The sequence below is a fragment of the Manis pentadactyla genome, chromosome 6 (assembly GCF_030020395.1).
Source record: "Manis pentadactyla isolate mManPen7 chromosome 6, mManPen7.hap1, whole genome shotgun sequence".
NCBI lineage: Eukaryota > Metazoa > Chordata > Mammalia > Pholidota > Manidae > Manis > Manis pentadactyla.
In genome coordinates this window covers 33,611,729-33,636,020 of record NC_080024.1, presented here as the reverse complement: position 1 = coordinate 33,636,020, position 24,292 = coordinate 33,611,729, and the positions used below count along the sequence as shown (strand labels likewise).

At 35.5% G+C, this 24,292-nt stretch overlaps 1 protein-coding gene across 3 annotated transcripts in view; it reads left to right on the top strand.

Moving 5' to 3' along the window:
• Positions 1 to 24,292, top strand: part of FAM117B (family with sequence similarity 117 member B) — a 145,873-nt gene that overhangs the window by 46,049 nt on the left and 75,532 nt on the right. For 2 of the 3 annotated variants that reach the window (XM_036928096.2, XM_036928094.2), the window contains exons 2-3: positions 7,698 to 7,849; positions 23,604 to 23,696. In XM_036928096.2, the coding sequence (XP_036783991.2) occupies positions 7,698 to 7,849; positions 23,604 to 23,696 (245 nt within the window). The remainder of the gene's footprint in view (positions 1 to 7,697; positions 7,850 to 23,603; positions 23,697 to 24,292) is intronic. The other variant, XM_057503683.1, reaches the window with a different exon arrangement.

The following is a 24,292-nucleotide window of genomic DNA, read 5'->3' as shown; positions in this document are numbered from 1 at the left end:
CCCTGGGGAGATAGATTTAACCAATCTTCCTGAAAAAGAATTCAAAATAAAGGTCATAACCATGCTGATGGAGCTGCAGAGAAATATGCAAGAGCTAACAGATAAAGTTGGGAGGGAGAATACAGAAATAAAACAATCTCTGGAAGGACTTAAGAGCAGACTGGATGAGGTGCAAGAGGCCATTGATGGAATAGAAATCAGAGAACAGAAACACAGAGAAGCTGAGGTAGAGAGAGAGAAAAGGATCTCCAGGAATGAAACAATATTAAGAGAACTGTGTGACCAATCCAAATGGAACAATATCCGTATTATAGGGGTACCAGAAGAAGAAGAAGAGAGAAAAAGGGATAGAAAGTGTATTTGAAGAAATAATAGCTGAAAACTTCCCCAAACTGGGGGAGGAAATAGTTGCTCAGACCGCAAAAGTACACAGAACTCCCAACAGAAGGGACCCGAAGAGGACAACACCAAGACACATAGTAATTAAAATGGCAAAGATCAAGGACAAGGACAGAGTTTTAAAGGCAGCCAGAGAGAGGAGAAAGGTCACCTACAAAGGAAAACCCATCGGGCTATCATCAGACTTCTCGACAGAAACCTTACAGGCCAGAAGAGAATGGCATGATATATTTAGTGCAATGAAACAGAAGGGCCTTGAACCAAGAATACTGTATCCAGCACGATTATCATTTAAATATGAAGGAGGGATTAAACAATTCCCAGACAAGCAAAAGTTGAGGGAATTTGCCTCCCACAAACCACCTCTACAGGGTATTTTAGAGGGACTTCTCTAGATGGAGCACTCCTAAGGCTAAATAGATGTCACCAGAGAAAATAAAATCACAGGAAAGAAAGCAGACCAACCAAATACTAAATAAGGGCAAAAAATAAAATCAGCTAATCACACAAGCAGTCAAAGGAAACACAAAAGAGCACAGAATAAAACACCTAACATATAAAGAATGGAGGAGGAGGAATAAGAAGAGAGAGAAATAAAGAATCATCAGACTGTGTTTATAATGTCTCAATAAGTGAGTTAAGTTAGACAGTTAGATAGTAAAGAAGCTAACCTTGAACCTTTGTTAACCACGAATCTAAAGCCTGCAATGGCAATCAGTACATATTTTTCAATAATCACCCTAAATGTAAATGGACTGAATGCACCAATCAAAAGACACAGAGTAATAGAATAGCTAAAAAAGCAAGACCCATCTATATGCTGCTTACAAGAGATGCACCTCAAACCCAAAGACATACACAGACTAAAAGTGAAGGGATGGAAAAGATATTTCATGCAAACAACAGGGATAAAAAAGCAGGTGTTGCAGTACATTTAAAGTAGTTATCGATATGTATGTACTTATTGCCATTTTGTTAAATGTTTATTTCTTGTTTTTTTCCTTGTCTGATCCATTCATCTTCTTGCTTTCCTCTCTGTTTTATGCCTTTATTTACTGTTCTAGTTGGTGTCTCTTCTCTTTTTTTTTTTTTTTTTTTTGGTTATTTATTACAAGTTTTTAGTTTGTGGTTACTATGGGGTTCTTATATGGCATTCTTTGAATATAACAATCTGTATTAAGTGGATGGTCACTTACATACAAATGCGTTCTAACAGCACTATGATTATTACTCCCCTCCTCCACAATTTGTATAATATATTCTTTTGTACCTTTTTATCAAGTGATTCCCTCCACTAATTTTTAGATATAATTACTTCTGTCTTTTGTCTTTCATATTTGCTTTCAATTAGTTGGTATATACTATCTCTGCTATGTTTGCTTTACCAGTGTAAATTTTCCTTTCTTTAATTTCTTGCTTCTAGTTAAGGTTTTTTTCTTTTCCTGTTAAAAAAAAGTCCCTTTAACATTTCTTATAAGTCTGGTTTAGTAGTGGTGAGCTCTTGTTCATCTGTAAAGTTCTTTTTCTCTCCTTCAATCTGAATAATAACCTTGTTGGGTAGAGTATTCTTGGTTGGAGGTCTTTTTCCATTCAACACTTGGAATATGTCATGCCATTCCCTTCTGGCCTGTAGAGTTTCTGCAGAAAAATTGGCTGATAATGTTATGGGGTTTCCCTTACATATAATTTGTTGTTTTTAAGATTGCTGCTTTCAAGATTCTCTCTTTGTCTTTGATCTCTGACATTTTGATTACAATGTGTCTTGGGTGTGGATCTCCCTGATTTCACCTTGTTTGGACCTCTCTGTGCCTCCTGGACCTGATAGACTGTTGCCTTCCCCAGGTTAGGGAAGTTTTCAGCTATTATCTCTTCAAATAAATTTTCTGCTCCTTTCTCTCTCCTCTCTTTCTGGGGCTCCTATAATGTGGATGTTTGGACATTTTATGTTGTTCCAGAGCTCTCTTACCCTATTCTCAATTCCTTTTCATTCTTTTTTCTTTGTGTTGTTCAGCTTGAGTGCTTTCCATTACTGTATCTTCCAAGTTACTGATCTGTTCTCCTGCAGCCTCTAGACTGCTGTTTCATTTAGGTTTTTTTCTGTTTTTCTTTCTTTTGTTCTGTCTTTTGGAATGTATTCTTCTGTCTACTAATTTTGTATGACTTTCTGTGCTTGATTCTGTCGGTTGAAAGAGCTTGCTCTCCTGCTTTGAAGGATTGGCCTTGTATAGAAGAGTTCTGTATGTAGCCGACATGTGCCTCATGTTTTAGCAGACTGGAGGCTGAGTAAGTGTGAGATGGGGTTTTCCTGGGGCTCGTTGGGGGCCCTTTGGAGGAGCTTCTGGGTGAATACCTGTGTGTTCTGCACTGGCAAGGGGAGATTGGTAAGCCTGAAGTGGGTCGGGATACACTGCAGGTAAGTGCTGGATTGGTGACAGCTGAGTTCCCTGTGTCTCATCACCGGTATGCCCATGAGCACCCTGGGTCACTTGGGACCACTCTGAAGAATTCCTGGGTTGCCCACTCACCAGGTCTTTCTTGTGATGTGGAGCCAGGTTCCTACATGTTCCCCCTTGGCCCCCATGTGCTCTGGGCTGCTCCTGAGAATTCCCCTGTGCGTGCTTGCTGTGTCCCACTTGTGATTTGAGGTCAGGCCTGGCACTCGTGTGCCCCACTGTGCTCTGGGGACTTGTCTTGGTGGCACCAGCCCACAGATTCATGAAACTCCTACCCTCTCCCCTCTGTGAACTGGGGAGCTTTTTGTCCTGCTGATGGGGGCTGGGCAGGTGATAAGAGCAGGCAACAAGACAGGACTGCTGGGTCACACTGTGATCCTGTTCTCAGCTGCACTCAAATGTGGGGACAGAGTGTAAACAGTGGTACTAGCTGGCTCTTCCTATCCCATTTTGCCTCCAATGATTTCCTTGCCAAGTGGTAGATACTTACTTCTGAAACAGGTTCTTTTACTTATGGTTTAGTTGTCCTTTAAACCACAGGCTTGCCCCTCAGGGCAGAGAGTCCATGCCTGGCTCTATCAGGGATATCCCTTCCCCTCCCATCTGCCATATGTATACTTTGATAAGAATTTAAAACTATTTAAGATAAAATTACATTTAATTTTACTTGGACTTAATAAAAGGAAACTAAAGTGAGACTGAAGGAGCCTCTTTCATTTAAATGTTTCTTCATCGAAAGAAAAGATTTTTATAAGATTAAGAAAAGAGATTGTGGTAATATTTTTAAATACTGGTGTATTGTGTAAAAGAAATATAAATTGCCAATAAAACATGAATATTTTAGAACTCAGCAATAATTGAAATGCAAATAAAATGGTATTTTACATCTTTTATAATTTGGCAGAAACTGATAAAATACATTTCAGACTGGATAAATGAGTGAGGGCCAAATCCTTTGTGGCAGAAGTACTTAAAATTTAATCTGTGTGTATAGTTGGATATACAATTTGATGTCTTGAAATTTTTTCACAAAGATAAATAAGCATAAAAAGATCTGTATCTGCCTCTGAAAATGCACGTCAATATGAGATTAAGTTACAGTGTATCTATTCAATAGGGTATTATACAGCTGTAGAAAAATGGTTATATATTGTAGATTTATATTTATTTCAGTGGAAATAGTCCTTGACATGCCATTTTTGTTTCACAACTATAAATAATAGCATGCCTAATAGGAACTCATTTATATACAATTGTATGTGTTTGTAAGCATAGACAATTTGTGGAAATAGTAATTAAAATGGTTATCTCTGAGTGGTGGCCTATTGAGATTTTTTTGTACTGTTAGGTTTCTTTATACTGAATATATTTTTATACTTGAAAAAGGTAAGGGACTTTTTCCATTCTGAACAAATGGGTATGTCTGGTTTATCCTTTCTGCTTGTTAAATAATGTTGTGGATAACAGAAAATACAGCCTTTATGCCAGTATCTGATCAAGTTCTGCAAATACCTAAATCTAATAAGGTATGTAGTAATGCAATACCTAGGGGCCATGGTTTGGGAAGCTCTGTGACTGCCATTGATGTTACCGAAGAACCAGTTGAACTGGTACAGAGAGTTAGGGAGTTCTGAAGTCCAGAGCCCAAGGCATTGACTGAAATTTTTAATGCCACACCCTGCTGTTAACTTCTTTAAAGACTTGGTGTTTAAAGAACAAAGTCAAGTTTGAGCCTTTGTTTTGTTGCTTTTATTTACTTTGTTCTTTTTATCAACTTTATTGAGATATAATTGACAAAATTGTAAGATTATCCAAAGTGTACATTGTGATGATGTATACATTGTGAAAGGTTTCCTCCCATCTAGTTAATTAACACATTTATCACCTCACATATTTATCTTTTTTCTTTTCTTTTTTTGATGTGAACATTTAACTTAGCAAATCCCAATTGTATAATACACTGTTACCAAAGATAGTCACCATGGTATACATTAAATCCTCAGACCTTCTTAATTCATTTTATAGCTGAAAGTTTATATCCTTTCATCAGACTCTCCCTATTTCCTTTTTCTCTTGACAACCATTTTTCTATTGTTTCTATGAGTTTGACATTTTTTTTAGATTCCACATATAAGTGGTGCCATGCAGTATTTGTCTTTGTTCATTTACTTTGGACTAACCAGAGTGTCTGAATTTTTTGCTTGTTGATAGACAATAGTAACATTAGGAGTCATTCTGTTCTCTGCCTATATGCCAGGTACTGTCTTAATCATTGGGATGTGTGTAGGTAATATTCTTGCCCTCTAAAATCCCACCTGCTCACAGAGCACTGGATTCTTCAAGAGACCATTTCAGTGAAATATGCTGTGCCAACATAGAAAAGAGCTTTTGACCAAGACACAAGACATTGATGTGTTCCGGGGCTTGGATGTCTGTCTGTTCAAGTAAGATTTTCCAGAGAAAACAACTGAAGTTTGAATTTCAGTTCAGACATCTGAACTGAAGTTTGAAAGGTTAAACATGAATTAATCAAACCAAAGAAAGGGGTATGAGGGTAATCTAGGTAGAGACAAAGGCCTGGAGGCTTTCAAGGACTGGCACATGTTAGGAACTTCAAGCATGGATGGTAGGGATTGAGGTGTTGCAGGCAAGAAAGTGAAGCTGGTGAGGCCAGATCATGAAAGGTCTTGTCAGCTGTCTAAAAATCTTTTCCTCTGGACTTCCTTATAAATAGAGCCTTTGTTCATAGGCTGGGAATCTTTGAGTCATTTTTGACTCTTGAGGCTTCCTCTCCTCTGTTAAACTCTCGTGTAATTAGGCACCAAATCCTGTCAATTTGAGAACTTGTGATGAAATGGAATAATGATAAGCTAGATGTACCCTCTGTGTTCTTTACAGCTGACTGTAATTTAGCCTTTTTAATATGTAGGACTTAGTGTCATAGATCCTTAGTAAGTGTTTAAATGAATGGGTTATAGGAAGGGAGTTCAAAAGAGAAAATGCTTGGTATTTTTACCATGTACAACTTTTCTATTCCCCATTTCATTATAGAAAATCTTAGGAGGCTTAGTTGAAAAGTAAACTCTTGGATAATTAAAAACCTTGAAAATGGAATTATACCCATTGATAAGGTCTATCTGATTAGTGTACTGGTGGGCGACTGAAGCAACATTATGATTAGGAAAGAAAAGTGCCAGACAGCTTTTAACAACTTGATTTTAATGAATATGCACCAGTTTACATAATGTGTGTTTTTTCCCTAGCTGAGAATGATCTTTTTGTGACTATCCCAGTAGAGATTAATTTTTTAGTTAGAGGAAAAATTGTGAACGTATATATCTCTTGCTTTTCACTTGTCAGAGTTAGTAATGTGGTTACATGCTTTTTTGAACTTACAGATATGTACTGCATTTATTTTATGTTTATTATAAAAGGAAGACTGTGCATAGTGTTGGCTAACGTTTGCAACAATTAGACATTGTTTTAGTGCAATAATTGTGCTATTTTGAAAGCAAACTATATATCTGAGGCATATCTGTGAAGCAGCTTTTATGATTACCAGTAACACAGCTGCTGTGACTGTTAACGGATTTGACTCTTCTTATTTGGGCCATATAACCAGCAGCTGAACTTTTATGCTTATAACTATGCAATACCCTAAGACATTGAATACAAATAACAGAGATGTGTCTTAAAGTATTTTTTATATATAGGCTTAAGAAGAGCAAGGTATTTGTTATGTAGAACTAGAATATAGCATAATACCTTACTTATGTATATATTTAATATTTTTAAAGCCTCTTAATTTTTTTTTACTTTTAAAGAATGAATTAGTTGAGCCCATTCCCTTCCCTTATCAAAAAAAAAAAAAAGGATAGACACGAAGACATTTCTTCTGCATCACCTCTAACTTCCCATTACCTCTAGTTTTTTTTCTTTTCTTATCTAAGCATACATTTTATAGCTTGAAATGGAAAAGATATTTACATATGTGGCTTAAATTATAGTTTCTATAGTCTGGTTCATACAGTGTCTTACAGGCTAAATATTGTAACAAAACTTTACTAGGTATATATATCTTATAGAGCTAATTAAAATGGAATTTTACCTGTAACTTTATCTTAGCTGCCTTATCTCCTTTTGAGTATAGATGATATAGTGATAAATGCTTCGTTAATTTTAAAACCAAGATGAGCATTTTTTAAATGGATGAACACTTGTCTTTGTTTTTTGGTAGAGACAATTTCAGGTATAACAAATAATATAGGGATCTTTTGTACACTTTGCCCAATTGCCTCCCATGTTATCCAAATGCAATAACATTTTGTTCAACTACAGTACAGTACTACAACCAGGATATTGACATTGTGCAGTCCACTGCTCTTATTCAGCTTTTAGTTTTATTTTTACTGATATGTGTGTGGTGTGTTGAATTCTGTACTGTTTAATCCCCTTTCAGTGTTTGTATATCCACCACTGCAGTTAAGATACTGAATCACAAGGATTGCTAGTGTTGCCCTTTTATAACCAACCACTGCTTCTCTCCCACCACTTCACTTTTCCTCCCCTCTCTGTAACCTCTGGCAACTAATCTATTTATAAAATCTGTCATTGCAAAAATGTTACATAAATGAAATCATACAATATGTAACCATTTGAAATTGACTATTTTCACTCCCTGTAATTCCCTGGAGATTCATACAAGTTTACATGAATCAGCAGCTTATTTCCTTTTACTACCTATTTTTTATATTTAAGTTAGAGAACCTCTACATCATTTAAAACTTAGCTTATATTTTGTTTCCTTTCTCATCTATTCTTAAAATATATTTATCTTAAATCTAGGTGACAAAACACGACCGCCTGCCTCAAGCCCATCTAGTATTATCCGTCGCACTTCCTCTCTGGATACACTTGCTACCCCGTACCTTGCAGGGCACTGGCCTCGGGATAGTCACGGGCAAGCTGCTCCTTGTATGAGAGACAAAGCTACACAGGTAGGTGTATTATAGTTCTTGTCCTGAAGCATTTTACTCTGAAACTGTTTCTCATAGTATTATTCTACTTTGTGCTCAAATCCTTAAAACATTAGTGTGTATTATTAGAATTGCTTGAAAAGCTTATCAAAAGTGCAGATTCTCAGGCCTGACCTCTAAATATTCTGTAGTGTTTTTTGGTTGAGGCTCATGAATGTGATTTTTAAATAGTTCCCACAGTAATTCCAAACATACAGATAACTTACAGATATATTTTTTTCCTGTTTACTCTGTTTAGAACATCACAATACATTTAATTTATAGAATTGAGACTTAAAAATCTGTATAACAATAAGGATAACTTCACTTTCCATCTAACCTTAATATTTTTAAATCTTCATGTGCTTAGGATATGGAGATTATATTACATTGCTAATAGATTCTATAAACATAAATATCCTGACTAAGGGAGTCTAGAAGCAAAGTTTTGTACTTTTAGATTTATAAAGTTTTTAACTAAAAGGTTCTTAAGAGATCATTTAGATCTACCTCCTAGTTTTACAAATGAGGAAGCTGAGATCCAAGATCATAAAGCCAGTGGATGATTGTATCTTAGTTTGACATAGTTTTTTTCATTATAATTAATTAAATATTTGTCCAATTATTTACTTAATGTTTCTCATACTCACTAGAGCTCACAAAGGCAGCAACTGTGTCTGCTTTGTCCATTTCTGTATTTTCATCCTCAGAACTTAGTGTTGTACCTGACAGATACTCAGGGAGTAGTTGCAAAGGAATGAATCAGCAGGACAGTTAAAGCTTTGTTGCTAGTGAAGAGTGGAAGTCACTTAAAGAGTTAAAACGTTCTTTATACTGATTGTTGAAAATCAGCTAAGGTAGATTTCAATTTAGACTTCAGATTTTCGTCACTGATGGTTGCTTGATCCCAGCACTTTATGAGAGAATGTTCCTTTACAGAACCAAATAAATGCACTTGGCTTGTGAAATTTGCATATTGGTTTCCAGAACCCCAAGGGTTCTTGGAGGTCTTGATTTATTTTCTATCCTCAAACTCTTGAAACTGAGCCCTATTGTAAGAGCAGATGCTTGGAATTTGAGATTACCTTGAGATCTAGTATCAACTATAGAAACAAAAATGAAGAATCTGTACTTACCAAAAGCAGTGAATCTTTTGAGAAATCATGACTTTTTTTAACCAAAGAGTTCTGCAAAATCTTCATTTATTCAAAACCTGTAACTTTGCTGAGATTAGGGCATATAGTATAGAAAAAAGTATAGTTCTTACTTGCTTTCTGCTTAGTCCGCATGTCATTGTTTAAATTAGTATGGATATATTTCCTTGAACAACCCTCTTTATTTCCTTTGAAGTTACAGATTGAGTGGGTTCAGATATATTATCTTATCAGTGTAAGCATAAACAATCTTATAAACCATTGGGAGCCCCTTGATCTGTGCAAGAAGTTCAGTAAGTCTTTTTTATCAAGTTGCTATGATTTGGCTCTGAGTTAAAGTATAAACCCATACTATCTTCACCTTCTTGTAAATATCCCCCAAATTGGGAATGTTTAGGGTACAGGTGTAAAGAAAATTTATAATTATGCTGTTAATCTTGCTTGTAAAGCTCACACGTAGAATCCCCTAAGGCATAATGAATGTAATGATAGCTGGGCACTCCAATCTTCCATTTGCATTGTGTATTCTGTCTTTGGCAAGTGAATTTAGCACTACGGTGATTAATCACAAGTTCTCCAATTCCTTGTTTGCAAATGTTGAATTTCCTTATGTGTGTATGCTAGGTAATTAAGTCAGCTTTTAAAGTTGGTAAAATACATATATAACTTAAAATACACCATTTTTAACATTCAAAAGTATACAGTTTAGTGGCATTAATTACACTCACAATGTTGTGCAACCATACTGCTATTTCCAAAACCTTTTTATCACATCAAACAAATACTGTAACCTCCCCATCCTTTCTCCAGCTCCTGGTAAACAACTGTTCAACTTCCTGCTTCTGTGAATTGGCCTATTTTAAATATTTCATGTAAGGGCAGTCATACAATATTTGTCCTTCATATCTGGCTCATTTTGTATAGCATAATGTTTTCAAGGTTCATCTCTGTTGCAGTATGTATCAGAACTTCATTTATTTTCATGGCTGAATAATATTCCATTGTATGGATATATCACATGTTTACCCATTTATCTGTTTATGGACATTTGGGATGCTTACAGATTTTGGCTATTGTGAACAATGCTGAAATGAACATTGATGTACTAGCTTTTAGAGCAACTGCCAAACTGTTTCCCACGACAGCGGCACCATTTTACATTCTCCCTAACAATGTATAAGGATTGTTTTATAAAATGTATAAACATTGTTTCCATATCCTCATCAGTACTTACTATTTTCCTTTTTTTTAATAAAAGCCATCCTACTACATATGAAATGGTATCTTTTGGTTTTTATTTGTATTTCCATAATGACTAATAATGTTGAGCATCTTTTCATGTGCTTATTGTATATCTTCTTTGGAGTCCAGGCACTTTCTTAATATCTCTGCCTCTGTTTCCCCTTTGTAAAATGGGGAAAATAATAGTACCTATTCTTTAAGGTTTTTATGAGGGTTAAATAAGGAAATATATGTAAAACACTAAGAACAGTATATGGTACATAGTAAGCACTCAATAAATGCTTGCTATTAAAATTATTACATTTGGATACTATCAGATTAGAACAAAGATGGAATATAGGTTTCATCTCCTATGGAGTTTGTCAATTGCTGTTAGCTTCATGGAGCATTATGTTGAAAAAATTCAGGCTAAAGATTACTGGTACTCTTTAACAATTTCTGCTCCTGCTGAGGGATCCAGGGTACTTTATTACCCCTGGTCCAGACATTGCTGCAGCTGACAGTATGATGAAAATAATTTCTCTTATATTGTAGATGGGTGCTTCCAGAAAGTTGCTGTAGACTTTTGGCAAGTCATAGCATGTCACCACTCTGAGCCCTTGTTCTTCATTCTAAAAAAATTATGTATGACTCTAATGTCCATCTCAGTGTCTGGGGAAGGAATGAGAATGGGAGAAGTAGGTTCTGGAAAATATAGAGAAAATTAGGACATGGAACAAGTCTTTAAAGATGTTGATCTCCCTTTCTGCCCCATCTTCACCCCATCATTTGCTCTGGTCATGAGAATGAGTAAGATTTTGCTGTATATGATTATTACATGACACAAAGGCAGCAAAATCATTCTTGTGACTTTGGCAGATATTGCTTATTCCCTGTGAGCTCAAATTATCTGAGTCCTCCTAGCACATGCTATAGTCATGTCATTGCCAGTGGAACAGGGGTGGTCTACAAGACTAAACTGGTTTGCTTTAGAGTTTGATACAAGGCTTAATACTACATTGTCACCATCCTCTGCCTCCTGTCCCTGCACTCCCATGTTCTTTTAAAGATTCTTTTAAAAGCTGACCATTTGCCAGTTTGCCCTCCAAAAGGGTTAGACTACTTTATATTCCCAGCATTATCCATGTTGCAGTTGCATTAATTTAATCTACTAATTTCCAGGGTGTGCCTTTTGTGTTTCTGACTATATTGATTTAGGGAGAGAAAATGTATGTGGTTGGATTATTTGGCATTGTTCGGACCCAAAGATTCTCTTCCCAATTTCCCTAATCCCTAGGATTTCTTTACATGTGCCTTATTTGAATATGTGCATTTGTGACCCCTGTGATTGGTGTCTGGTTTTCTTTCTCCCTTCGTTTGTTTTCTTTATTGCCTAAAACAGTCATCTTCTGCTTTTAAAAATCTTGTAATTATTTTCTCTCAAAATTCCTACATTTCAGAGAATTTTTTTTCCTCTTCAGAGTTGATTTTGATTAATAGCTTATCAAATTGCTTTACTTTTCCAATTTAAGTGTTGACTTGAAATTGTGGTCCAAGTTAACTAGAAACTTTGTAAGATGGTCTATGATTAAAACCTAACAAAATTAAATGTTTGGTAAATTAGAGACTAAAATAATGATGAATTACTGAAGGTAGCTACAAACTTGATAAGAAGTCATTATCTTTTTTTTGGAAGAATGATCTAGAATTTATAGTAAAAAAATAACTATTTTATATGTTTGATAGATATAAGCAACACTAAAACTTAGTGTTATTAAACTACTGAAGAGCTAGATTAGCTTTTTTACAAAATTACTTTTTGAGTAACTTTAGCTGTTTTGAATAAAACCTTGGTCTACTGGTTAAAATTGGAGTGTAATATTGAGGAAAAGAAGGTGTTGAAGTCTTCTTTTTCAGACCTCAGTATAAGCCCTATAGTTGCTTCTCAGTAGCTTTGCCCCTTATGGATAGGCCAAAGATTCTAAAATAATCTAAATTTCCAGATCCTTTGTGACTTGACTGGTGTTTCTGCCTTTTCTTTTTTCATGTTAAATCAGATTTCTGTAGGCCAGTGACTCTATACATTGTTGTTATTGTTTTTTTAAGTATCATTGATATACAATCTTATGTTGGTTTCAAATATACAACACAGTGGTTCAGCAGTTATTGTATTATTAAATCCTCTTCCCCTCTAGTACAGTCACTATCAATGTAGTAAGGTATTACAGAATTGTTTACTGTATTCTCCCTGCTGTATTACTGTCCCTGTGACTAACTTATATTGTGATTGCGAATTATTGTTCCTCTTCACCCCTTCATCCTCCCCGCTGCCCCAACCCCTCCCCCTTGGTAACCACTAGCCCCTTCCCAGTGTCTATGAGTCTACTGCTATTTTGTTCCTTCTGTTTTGCTTTGTTGTTATATTCCACAAATAAGTGAAATCATTTGATATTTGCCTTTCTCCACCTGGCTTATTTTACTGACCATAATACCCTCTAGATCCATCCATGTTGTTGCAAATGGGAGGATTTATTTCCTTTTTATGGCTGAATAATATTCCATTGTATATTTATACATTTTTTTTAAAAACAGGGTGGGCTGTAGTATAACAAAGGAATCCTTTAAAATAACCACAGTTTTGTGATTGTGTAAGTGATACTTTTTAATCTATTAAAAATTTTTTGAAAATATACCCCAACTCTCTGTAATGAACTTGCAGTGCTCCGTGTACTCCGCTCACTGATACTTCCTAGCTTTTCTACTTTGTTTGGAATACAAACAACCGCCATTTGCCTGGATAACTTAAATACTAGTGTTCAAAGGCAGCCTCTACCACCATCAATAAAATTTTACCTGTTTCCCCTATCCTTCCAGTTCCTGGATTAAGTGCCTTTCTTAGGCGACCTCTCTCATCACATGATATCATTATCGGCTAATTATCCCTTCTCTCCTGAAAAAAAAACTCTTTGCAAATAGGAACTGTGTTTCCTCTCTAACCCCAGGACTTAGTCCACTGCCTGACACATTAGTAGATGCTTAATAGGTTTCAGGTATACAAAGCAAGAATGGACAAAATTTAAACATAAATTAAAACTCAACTTTACTTTTATTAATACCCTAAGAGTGTCTAATAATAAAGACACAGCTTCTAGAACAGAAAGCAATTATCTTTTGAATTAAGAGTTTAAGTAAAACTAATGACTTTTGCTAAGTATTTTTTCCTGCCTGAACATCTTATCACTGAAATTGGCAAAGCTGTCACTCTTTATGCTTGCTTTTATTTGTCTCACTAATTAATATTCTTGTTTTTAGTATCTTTAGTTTGTTCTTACAAATTTATAGGGAACTTATATTCCTTTGCTTTTCCTTGAATTAATTTTTATACTTAAAATTAGTGTTTTTAATAATTTCCCTAATTAAAAAAAAATTTTACTTTGAAAAATCTCATTTATAGAAAAGTTGTAAGAATAGTAAATTGAGCACCAGTATACTCTTCACCTATATTTACCAATAAACATTTTCCCATATTTTTCTGTATTTCTGTAAGCATAACTGTGATTATGTAAATGTGATTTTTGTGTATTTGTGTAAAATTATTATTATTTGCTAATCATTAGTAAATTGTAGCAATTCTGACTCTTCTCAAATACTTCAGCAGGTATGTGAAAAAGGACTTTAAAAAAATATTCCTAATAGGAGGAGCCAAGATGGTGGCATGAGTAGAGCAGCGGAAATCTCTTCCCAAAACCATATATATTTTTGAAAATACAACTGTCCCTAAAAGAGAGACCAGAAGATACAGGAGAACAGCCAGGCTACATCTACACCTGCGAGAACCCAGACTCTCACGAAGGGGAGGCTGGGCAAGAATCAGAGACCCTGTCTGCGTGCAGCTGCCCAGCACAAGCTGCTCGGGGTCACCATTCTCACAGGAGAGGAAGGCCACAAACTAACAAGAAGGGACATTTTCCCAGCTGACACACGTGCCAGCTTCCCACAAACACCTCTATCGCCATAAAAGACAGAAGAATTTGATCCAGACCAAAATCACAGACACAACCCCTGAGAAGGAGCTTGGAGAGATAGACCTAACCAATCTCCCTGAAAAAGAATTCAAAATAAAGGTCATAACCATGCTGATGGAGCTACAGAAAAAAATGCAAGAGCTAACGGACAAAGTAGGGAGGGAGACTACAGAAATAAAACAATTCCTGGAAGGACTTAAAAGCAGAATGGATGAGATGCAAGAGGCCACTGTTGGAATAGAAACCAGAGAACAGGAACACAGAGAAGCTGATGCAGAGAGAGACCAAGAGAACTGTGTGACCAATCCAAAAGGAACAATATCTGCATTACAGGGGTGCCAGAAGAAGAAGAGAGGACAGAAATGGATAGAAAATGTATTTGAAGAAATAATTGCTGAAAACTTCCCCAAACTGGAGGAAGAAATAGTCGCTCAGACCGCAAAAGTACACAGAACTCCCAACAGAAGGGACCCAAGAAGGACAACAAGACACATAGTAATTAAAATGGCAAAGATCAAGGACAAGGACAGAGTTTTAAAGGCAGCCAGAGAGAGGAGAAAGGTCACCTACAAAGGAAAACCCATCAGGCTATCATCAGACTTTTCAACAGAAACCTTACAGGCCAAAAGAGAATGGCATGATATATTTAGTGCAATGAAACAGAAGGGCCTTGAACCAAGAATACTGTATCCAGCACGATTATCATTTAAATATGAAGGAGGGATTAAACAATTCCCAGACAAGCAAAAGTTAAGGGAATTTGCCTCCCACAAACCACCTCTACAGGGTATTTTAGAGGGACTGCTCTAGATGGAAGCACTCCTAAGGCTAAACAGATGTCACCAGAGAAAATAAAATCACAGGAAAGAAAGCAGACCAACCAAATACTAACTAAAGGCAAAAAATAAAATCAACTACCCAAAAAAGCAGTGAAAGGAAACACAAAAGAGCACAGAATAAAACACCTAACATATAAAGAATGGAGGAGGAGGAATAAAAAGGGAGAGAAATAGCACAATAAGCAAGTTAAGTTAGACAGTTAGATAGTAAAGAAGCTAACCTTGAACCTTTGGTAACCACGAATCTAAAGCCTGCAGTGGCAATCAGTACATATCTTTCAATAATCACTCTAAATGTAAATGGACTGAATGCACCAATCAAAAGACAGAGTAATAGAATGGATAAAACAGCAAGACCCATCTATATGCTGCTTACAAGAGAGTCACCTCAAACCCAAAGACATACACAGACTAAAAGTCAAGGAATGGAAAAGGTATTTCATGCAAACAACAAAGAGAAAAAGCAGGTGTTGCAGTACCAGTATCAGACAAAATAGACTTCAAAACAAAGAAAGTAATAAGAGATAAAGAAGGGCATTACATCATGATAAAGGAGTCAGTCCAACAAGAGGATATAACCATTATAAATATATATGCACCCAACACAGGAGCACCAGCATATGTGAAACAAATACTAACAGAACTAAAGGAGGAAATAGAATGCAATGCATTCATTTTAGGAGACTTCAACACACCATCCACTCCAAAGGACAGATCCACCAGACAGAAAATAAGTAAGGACACAGAGACACTGAACAACACACTAGAACAGATGAACCTAATAGACATCTATAGAACTCTATATCCAAAAGCAACAGGATACACATTCTTCTCCAGTGTACATGGAACATTCTCCAGGATAGACCACATACTAGGCCACAAAAAGAGACTCAGTAAATTCAAAAAATCAAAATTCTACCAACCAACTTTTCAGACCACAAAGGTATAAAACTAGAAATAAATTGTACAAAGAAAGTAAAAAGGCTCACAAACACATGGAGGCTTAACAACATGCTCCTAAATAATCAATGGATCAATGACCAAATTAAAATAGAGATCAAGCAATATATGGAAACAAATGACAACAATAACATAAAGGCCCAACGTCTGTGGGATGCAGCGAAAGCAGTCTTAAGAGGAAAGTATATAGCAAACCAAGCATACTTAAAGAAGGAAGAACAATCCCAAATGAATAGTATAATGTCACAATGATCAAAATTGGAAAAAGAAAAACAAATGAGGCCTAAAGTCAGCAGAAGGAGGGACATAATAAAGATGAGAGAAGAAATAAATAAAATAGAGAAGAATAAAACAATAGAAAAATCAATGAAACCAAGAGCTGGTTCTTTGAGAAAATAAACAAAATAGATAAGCCTCTAGCCAGACTTATTAAGAGAAAAAGAGAATCAACACACATCAACAGAATCAGAAACGAGAAAGGAAAAATTATGACGGACCCCACAGAAATACAAAGAATTATTAGAGAATACTATGAAAATCTATATATACTAACAAGCTGGAAGACCTAGAAGAAATGGACAACTTCCTAGAAAAATACAACCTTCCAAGACTGACCAAGGAAGAAACAGAAAATCTAAACAAACCAATTACCAGCAAAGAAATTGAATCGGTAATCAAAAAACTACCCAAGAACAAAAGCCCTGGGCCAGATGAATTTACCTCGGAATTCTATCAGACATACAGAGAAGACATAATACCCATTCTCCTTAAAGTTTTCCAAAAAATAGAAGAGGAGGGAATACTCCCAAACTCATTCTATGAAGCCAACATCACCCTAATACCAAAACCAGGCAAAGACCCCACCAAAAAAGAAAATTACAGACCAATATCCCTGATGAACGTAGATGCAGAAATACTCATCCCAGGGGTGCAAGTATGGTACAACATTTGAAAATCCATCTACATCATCCACCACATAAAGAAAAAGAAGGACAAAAACCACATGATCATCTCCATAGATGCTGAAAAAGCATTTGACAAAATTCAACATCCATTCATGATAGAAACTCTCAACAAAATGGGCATAGAGGGCAAGTACCTCAACATAATAAAGGCCACATATGATAAACCCACAGCCAACATCATACTGAACAGTGAGAAGCTGAAAGCTTTGCCTCTGAGATCAGGTACAAGACAGGGATGCCCACTCTCCCCACTGTTATTCAACATAGTACTGGAGGTCCTAGCCATGGCAATTAGACAAAACAAAGAAATACAAGGAATCCAGATTGGTGAAGAAGAAGTTAAACTGTCACTATTTGAAGATGACATGATATTGTACATTAAAAACCCTTAAGACTCCACTCCAAAACTACTAGAACTAATATCTGAGTTCAGCAAAGTTGCAGGATACAAAATTAACACGTAGAAATCTGTGGCTTTCCTATACACTAATAATGAACCAATAGAAAGAGAAATCAGGAAAATAATTCGATTCACAATAGCATCAAAAAGAATAAAATACTTAGGAATAAACCTAACCAAGGAAGTGAAAGACCTATACTCTGAAAACTATAAGACACTCTTAAGAGAAATTAAAGAGGACACTAACAAATGGAAACTCATCCCATGCTCTTGGCTAGGAAGAATTAATATCATCAAAATGGCCATCTTTCCCAAAGCAATATACAAATTTGATGCAATCCCTATCAAATTACCAACAGCACTCTTCAATGAACTGGAACAAATAGTTCTAAAATTCATATGGAACCACCAAAGACTCCAAATAGCCAAAGCAATCCCGAGAAGGAAGAATAAAGTAGGAGGGATCTCGCTTCCCAACTTCAAGCTGTACTACAAAGCCACAGTAATCAAGACAATTTGGCACTGGCACAAGAACAGACCCATAGACCAGTGGAACAGAATAGAGACTCCAGACATTAACCCAAACATATATGGTCAATATATGAATATATGATAAAGGAGCCATGGACATACAATGGGGAAATGACAGTCTCTTTAACAGATGGTACTGGCAAAACTGGACAGCTACATATAAGAGAATGAAACTGGATCATTGTCTAACCCCAGACAGAAAAGTACATTTGAAATGGATCAAAGACCTGAATGTAAGTCATGAAACCATAAAACTCCTAGAAAAAAACATAGGCAAAAATCTCTTGGACATAAACATGAGCGACTTCTTCATGAACATATCTCCCTGGGCAAGGGAAACAAAAGCAGAAATGAACAAGTGGGGGTATATCAAGCTGAAAAGCTTCTGTACAGCAAAGGACACCATCAATAAAACAAAAAGGTACGCTACAGTATGGGAGAATATATTCCTAAATGACAGATCCGATAAAGTGTCGATATCCAAAATATATAAAGAGCTCACGCACCTCAACAAACAAAAAATGAATAATCCAATTAAGAAATGGGCAGAGGAGCTGAACAGGCAGTTCTCCAAAGAAGAAATTCAGATGGCCAACAGACACATGAAAAGATGCTCCATATCGCTGTCATCAGAGAAATGCAAATTAAAACCATAATGAGATATCACCTCACACCGGTAAGGATCCCCACCATCCAGAAGACAAACAACAACAAATTTCGACGAGGTTGTGGAGAAATGGGAACCCTACTATACTGCTGGTGCGAATGTAAATTAGTTCAACCATTGTGGCAAGCAGTATGGAGGTTCCTCAAAATGCTCGAAATAGACATACCAATTGACCCTGGAGTTCCACTCCTAGGAATTTATCCTAAGAATGCAGCAGCCCAGTTTGAGAAATACAGATGCACCCCTATGTTTATCGCAGCACTATTTACAATAGCCAAGAAATTGAAGCAACGTAAGTGTCCATCAGTAGATGAATGGATAAAGAAGAAGTGGTACATATACACAATGGAATATTATTCAGCCATAAGAAGAAAACAAATCCTACCATTTGCAACAACATGGATGGAGCTAGAGGGTATTATGCTCAGTGAAATAAATCAGGGAGAGAAAGACCAATACCAAATGATTCCACTCATGTGTGGAGTATAAGAACAAAGATAAACTGAAGGAACAAAATGGCAGCAGAATCACAGAACCCAAGAATGAACTGACAGTTACCAAAGGGAAAGGGACTGGGGAGGATGGGTGGGAAGGGAGTGATAAGGTGGGGGGGGAAGAAAGGGGGCATTACGATTAGCATGTATAATGTGGGGGGGGCATGGGGAAGGCTGTACAACACAGAGAAGACAAGTAGTGATTCTACAGCATCTTACTCCGCTCGCTGATGGACAGTGACTGTAATGGGGCTTGTGGGGGGGACTTGGTGAAAGGGGGAGGGAGCCTATTAAACATAGTTTTCTTAATGTAATTGTAGATTAATGATAACAAAATAAAAAAATTCCTAATATAATTACAAATTCAGTAGATTTAACATTGATACAATACTATTATTAGTTTGATCCATATACAAATTGTTTCAGTTTCTGCAGTAGTGTTCTCTATAGTCAAGGAGCACACATGGCACTTAAATGTCCTCTTTCTTTAGTACCCTTTAATCTAGAACACTTCCTCAGCTTTTTTTCTTTCATTACATTGAAGTTTTATTTTTTTTTTAAGAGTGCAAGCCTGTCTTATTTTTGTTGAGTCTTTTCAACGTGGGTTTAGCTGGGGTTTTTTTCACAATTAGATTCAAGTTATTACACGTGTGATGTGTGTCCTCTGTGTGTATGTGCATCGAGGTGGATGATATCAGTGATGTTATGTTGGATCCACCAGATTCCCTTTGTAACTCCTGAGTGATCTGTAGGGAAATATTTAAAACTGTAAATATCCTGTTCCCTAAGAAAGTGATCACTCACTAGCATTCCCTGATGATTCTTAATTAAATCAACAATTCCTATAGTAGTTCCAAATGATTTTCAAACTCTCGTCATTCTTTCTGTACTTATTTGTTGGTTTGATTCTTTTTGATAGGAATGTTGCTTTATGTAATTGTCCTAACTATATTTTATAAAATGTCAGTTGATAATGACTTAATATTGTTTTTCCCCCCTCTAATATTTTAGTAAGAAAATGTTTAAGACAAAAAATTGAAAAAAGTACTACTTCTGTGTGTAGATTCAAGAGTTTTAAACATCAACCATATTTGTTTTACCAGTCTTTGTGTTTCTATGTTTGCTGTACTTTTTGAAAGTGTGTTGCAAATATATTTATCCCTCAATCCTTCAACATGTATCTCTAAAGAATAAGGATATTTCCTGTATAAGCACAATAGCATTAGCTTACCTAGGAAAATTAATAATTCCATAGTATCATGTAACATTCAGTCCATGTTAAGATTTCCCCATAATTTTTTTTTGAACCAGAATCCAGTCTGAGATTTATGAATTGTACTTCGTTTTTCTTCAGTCACTTTTAATTTAGAATAGCTCATTCTCACAGTTTTCTTTGGTCTCAATAACATTCAGTTATTTTATAAATTATCTTACATATTTGTAAAGGAGATAATTTTTCCTTTTGCAGTCAGCAAGTAATCTGTTGTGTATTTCTTTTGCATCACATGAATGTCCTGTTCCTTAGTTAACTTTTCACCTAATGGTTCTAGTATCCATTGATGATCCTTGCCCAAATCAGTTATTTCCTTGGAGGTTGCCAAAAGGGGGAAAGGGTTTCTCTTAAATACAAGATAGCATAATCTTTATACATTCTTCTGTGACCTTGTTGTTTACTTAGGGACATCACTCCATACAAAAAAAAATTTCCCCTTAGAAGTTTTTCTCCTTTGTATATAAATGTACTGCTTTGACGAGGCTATACATTCATTTATATAGTACAAAACTGAAGAGGTAGAGAAGGGTATACAGTGCTAGACTGAACCTTGAGTTTTTTATTGTTATCAGCATACTGTGAATTTACTTACTCATTTTGTATAGCTGCATAGTATTCGTTTGTAAGGATATTAACATAATTTATTTAGCCAGTCCTCTATTGTAATTTTTTACTTATAAAAAAAGTGCTACAGGGAATATGTCATTTTGTTCATAAATATATACATTTAGTACATCTTCAGGATAAATTACCAAAAGAGGGTTTATGGTGTCAAGCAGTATGTGCATTTGTAACTCTGATAGCAGTTGCTAAATCCCCTTCCATAAAGCCTGTACTAATTTACACTTCTGCCAGCAATGTAGGAGAGTGTATATTATCAAATTGCCAAGTCTCAATGAAGTTTTAACTTGCATTTCTCTTATTATGGGTGAGGTTGAGCATATTTTTATGAGCTAAAACTCATATTTACATTATTGTGATACAGTATTTTTAAATTCTGGATTTTTTTTTTTTGGTAATTATTTTTTATTGAAGGGTAGTTGATGCACAGTATTACATTACATTAGTTTCAAGTGTAAAACACAGTGATAAAACATTTATATACATAATTCTAGGTTCCAGCTATCACCCTACCAAGCTGTTAGAATATCTTGACCATATTCCTTATGCTATACATTACATCCTGGTTACTTATTTATTTTACCATTGGAAGTCTGTCCTTTTTTTTTTTTTTTGTGAGGGCATCTCTCTTATTTATTGATCAAATGGTTGTTAACGACAATAAAATTCTGTATAGGGGAGTCAATGCTCAATGCACAATCATTAATCCACCCCAAGCCTAATTTTCGTCAGTCTCCAATCTTCTGAGGCATAATAAACAAGTTCTTACATGGAGAACAAATTCTTACATAATGAATAAGTTACATAGTGAACAGTACAAGGGCAGTGATCACAGAAACTTTCGGTTTTGCTCATGCGTTATGAACTATAAACAGTCAGTTCAAATATGAATACTCATTTGGTTTTTATACTTGATTTATATGTGGATACCACATTTCTCTCTTTATTATTATTATTTTTAATAAAATGCTGAAGTGGTAGGTAGATACAAGATAAAGGTAGAAAACATAGTTTAGTGTTGTAAGGGAGCAAATGTAGATGATCAGGTGTGTGCCTGTAGACTATGTGTTAATCCAAGCTAGACAAGGGCAATAAAACATCCACGTATGCAGAAGATTTCTCTCAGAACGGGGGGGGGGGGTGAGGTTCTAAGCCTCACCTCTGTTGATCCCCAATTTCTCACCTGATGACCCCCCTGCGACTGTGCCTGTCTTAGGTTGTTCCTCCCTTGAGGAATCTTACCCGTCTCTGGCTAACCAGTCATCTTCCGGGGCCATACAGGGAAATGTAAAGTTGGTAAGTGAGAGAGAAGCCTTATTGTTTGAAAAGGTTAGCTTTTTATTTCTTTGCATATTTATGCCCTGTAGCTTCTATGCCCAGCATTTGTCTTGAGCTATCTTTACCACTTGGAAGAATTATGATACTCGGTAAATTTGATATGAGGCATGAATTCTATTTAAGGGTTGTAATTAGGAAGGAAAAATTCTGGATTTTTTATAACAACTAAGGACTTAACATTTTTCAGGCTATGCTCTGCAGATATTTAAAGCAAGACAAGACATACAAATAAAATATGTGGACTGTACAGTCATAAGTTTTTATTTTGCCTCTGCCACTTCTTAACTGTGAGACCTTAGGCAGCTTATCTAAACCCACATTGTCAAGCTTCCTTATCTGCAAAATTCATAGAACTTTTTGTATGTTTTAAATCAGATAATACAGTGAAGACCCCTTATGGCACTTTTACAAAACACAGTGCAGTGCCTAGCACATAATAAGGGCACAAGAATGTTGGCTATTATTATAATGCATTTGTTCAATAAATGCTACACTTAAAATTATGTAAAAATAACTTCTTTATTAATAGAAATGAAAGAAATAGGCTAAAATATTATAATTAAGTAATTAGTGCTGGGAGAACTGTGGGTATTTGTTATTTTAAATATTTTCTAGTATCTAATTTTTCTGTAATAAGAATGTATTTTATAATTGAAAACTACGGTGTTTTTTTTTAGAAAAGGAATTTTCAGGTTTACTATGATATAATTGACATGCAGGACTATATACATTTAAGGTGTACAGCATAATGACGTGACATACTTTTATTGCAAAATGATTATTACTCTAAGTTAGTAGTTAATATCCATCACCTCATATAGCTGCCAAAAAAAACCCACACAAAACCCATTTTTTTCCTTGTGATAGGAACTGTTAGGATATACTCTCTTAGCAACTTTCAAATATACCACACAGCATTGTTAGTCATCATGCACATTACATCCCCAGTACTACTCCTTTATCTTATAATTGAAAGTATGCATCTTTTGACCACTCTGATCCAGTTCCTCACCCCCCCAAACCCCTGTGCTCTGATAACCACACATCTGATCTCTTTTTCTATGAATTTGTTGTGCTTTGTTTTTAGATTACACATATGAGATCATACAGTATTTGTCTTTCTCTGACTTACTTCATTTAGCTTAATGCTCTCAAGGTCCATCCTTGTTTTCACAAATTTGATACAGTTATTGTTAAAGGATTAACTATTTTGTTAAAATTACCCCTTCCCTCTTTTTCCCACTATAGACAGAGAGTGCATGGGCTGAAGAATACTCTGAAAAGAAGAAGGGGTCTCACAAGCGTTCAGCATCCTGGGGCAGTACAGATCAACTTAAGGAGGTCAGGAAAAAAGTTGCCAAGGAAGTGGGTATAGAAAATTCATCCCTTCCTTGGCTGGTCTTTGAAGTTGTGGGTAGGAAGGATTTGTCAATTTCTGTTTTTTGTTTTTTGTTTGGTTTTATTTACTTGAGAAATACAGAAAAACAGTTACGTTAATTGGATAAAGTTTTGAATGGGGAAATGTACACATTACTTATCTGATTGTGTTTTGTCTTTTTTTTTTAAACAAGAGTCTGTACCTTTTAAGAAATGTGAACATCAGATGTGTAAAATTGTGGTGATACATCAAATTCACTTTTATTATTTCTGTATATAATGGTAGTGTTTCTAAAATTCAGTAACCAAGTATAACCAAATTGATTATGGCCATATGCTGATTGTCATTTTCTGTACCTATAATTATGACGTTTGCATTGTATACATAATTTAGAAATAAAACAAAAATTCAGTCAGGGAATAATGTGGTGTATTGATTGAAATTATATTTATTATTTAAAGATTGTGTCTGAATGCATTTCATGGCTTGAATTATACTGTTTAAATTTTAGAGCTGTTGAAGGGTTAGGTGTTTGAGAAATTTAAATATAAATATAAAA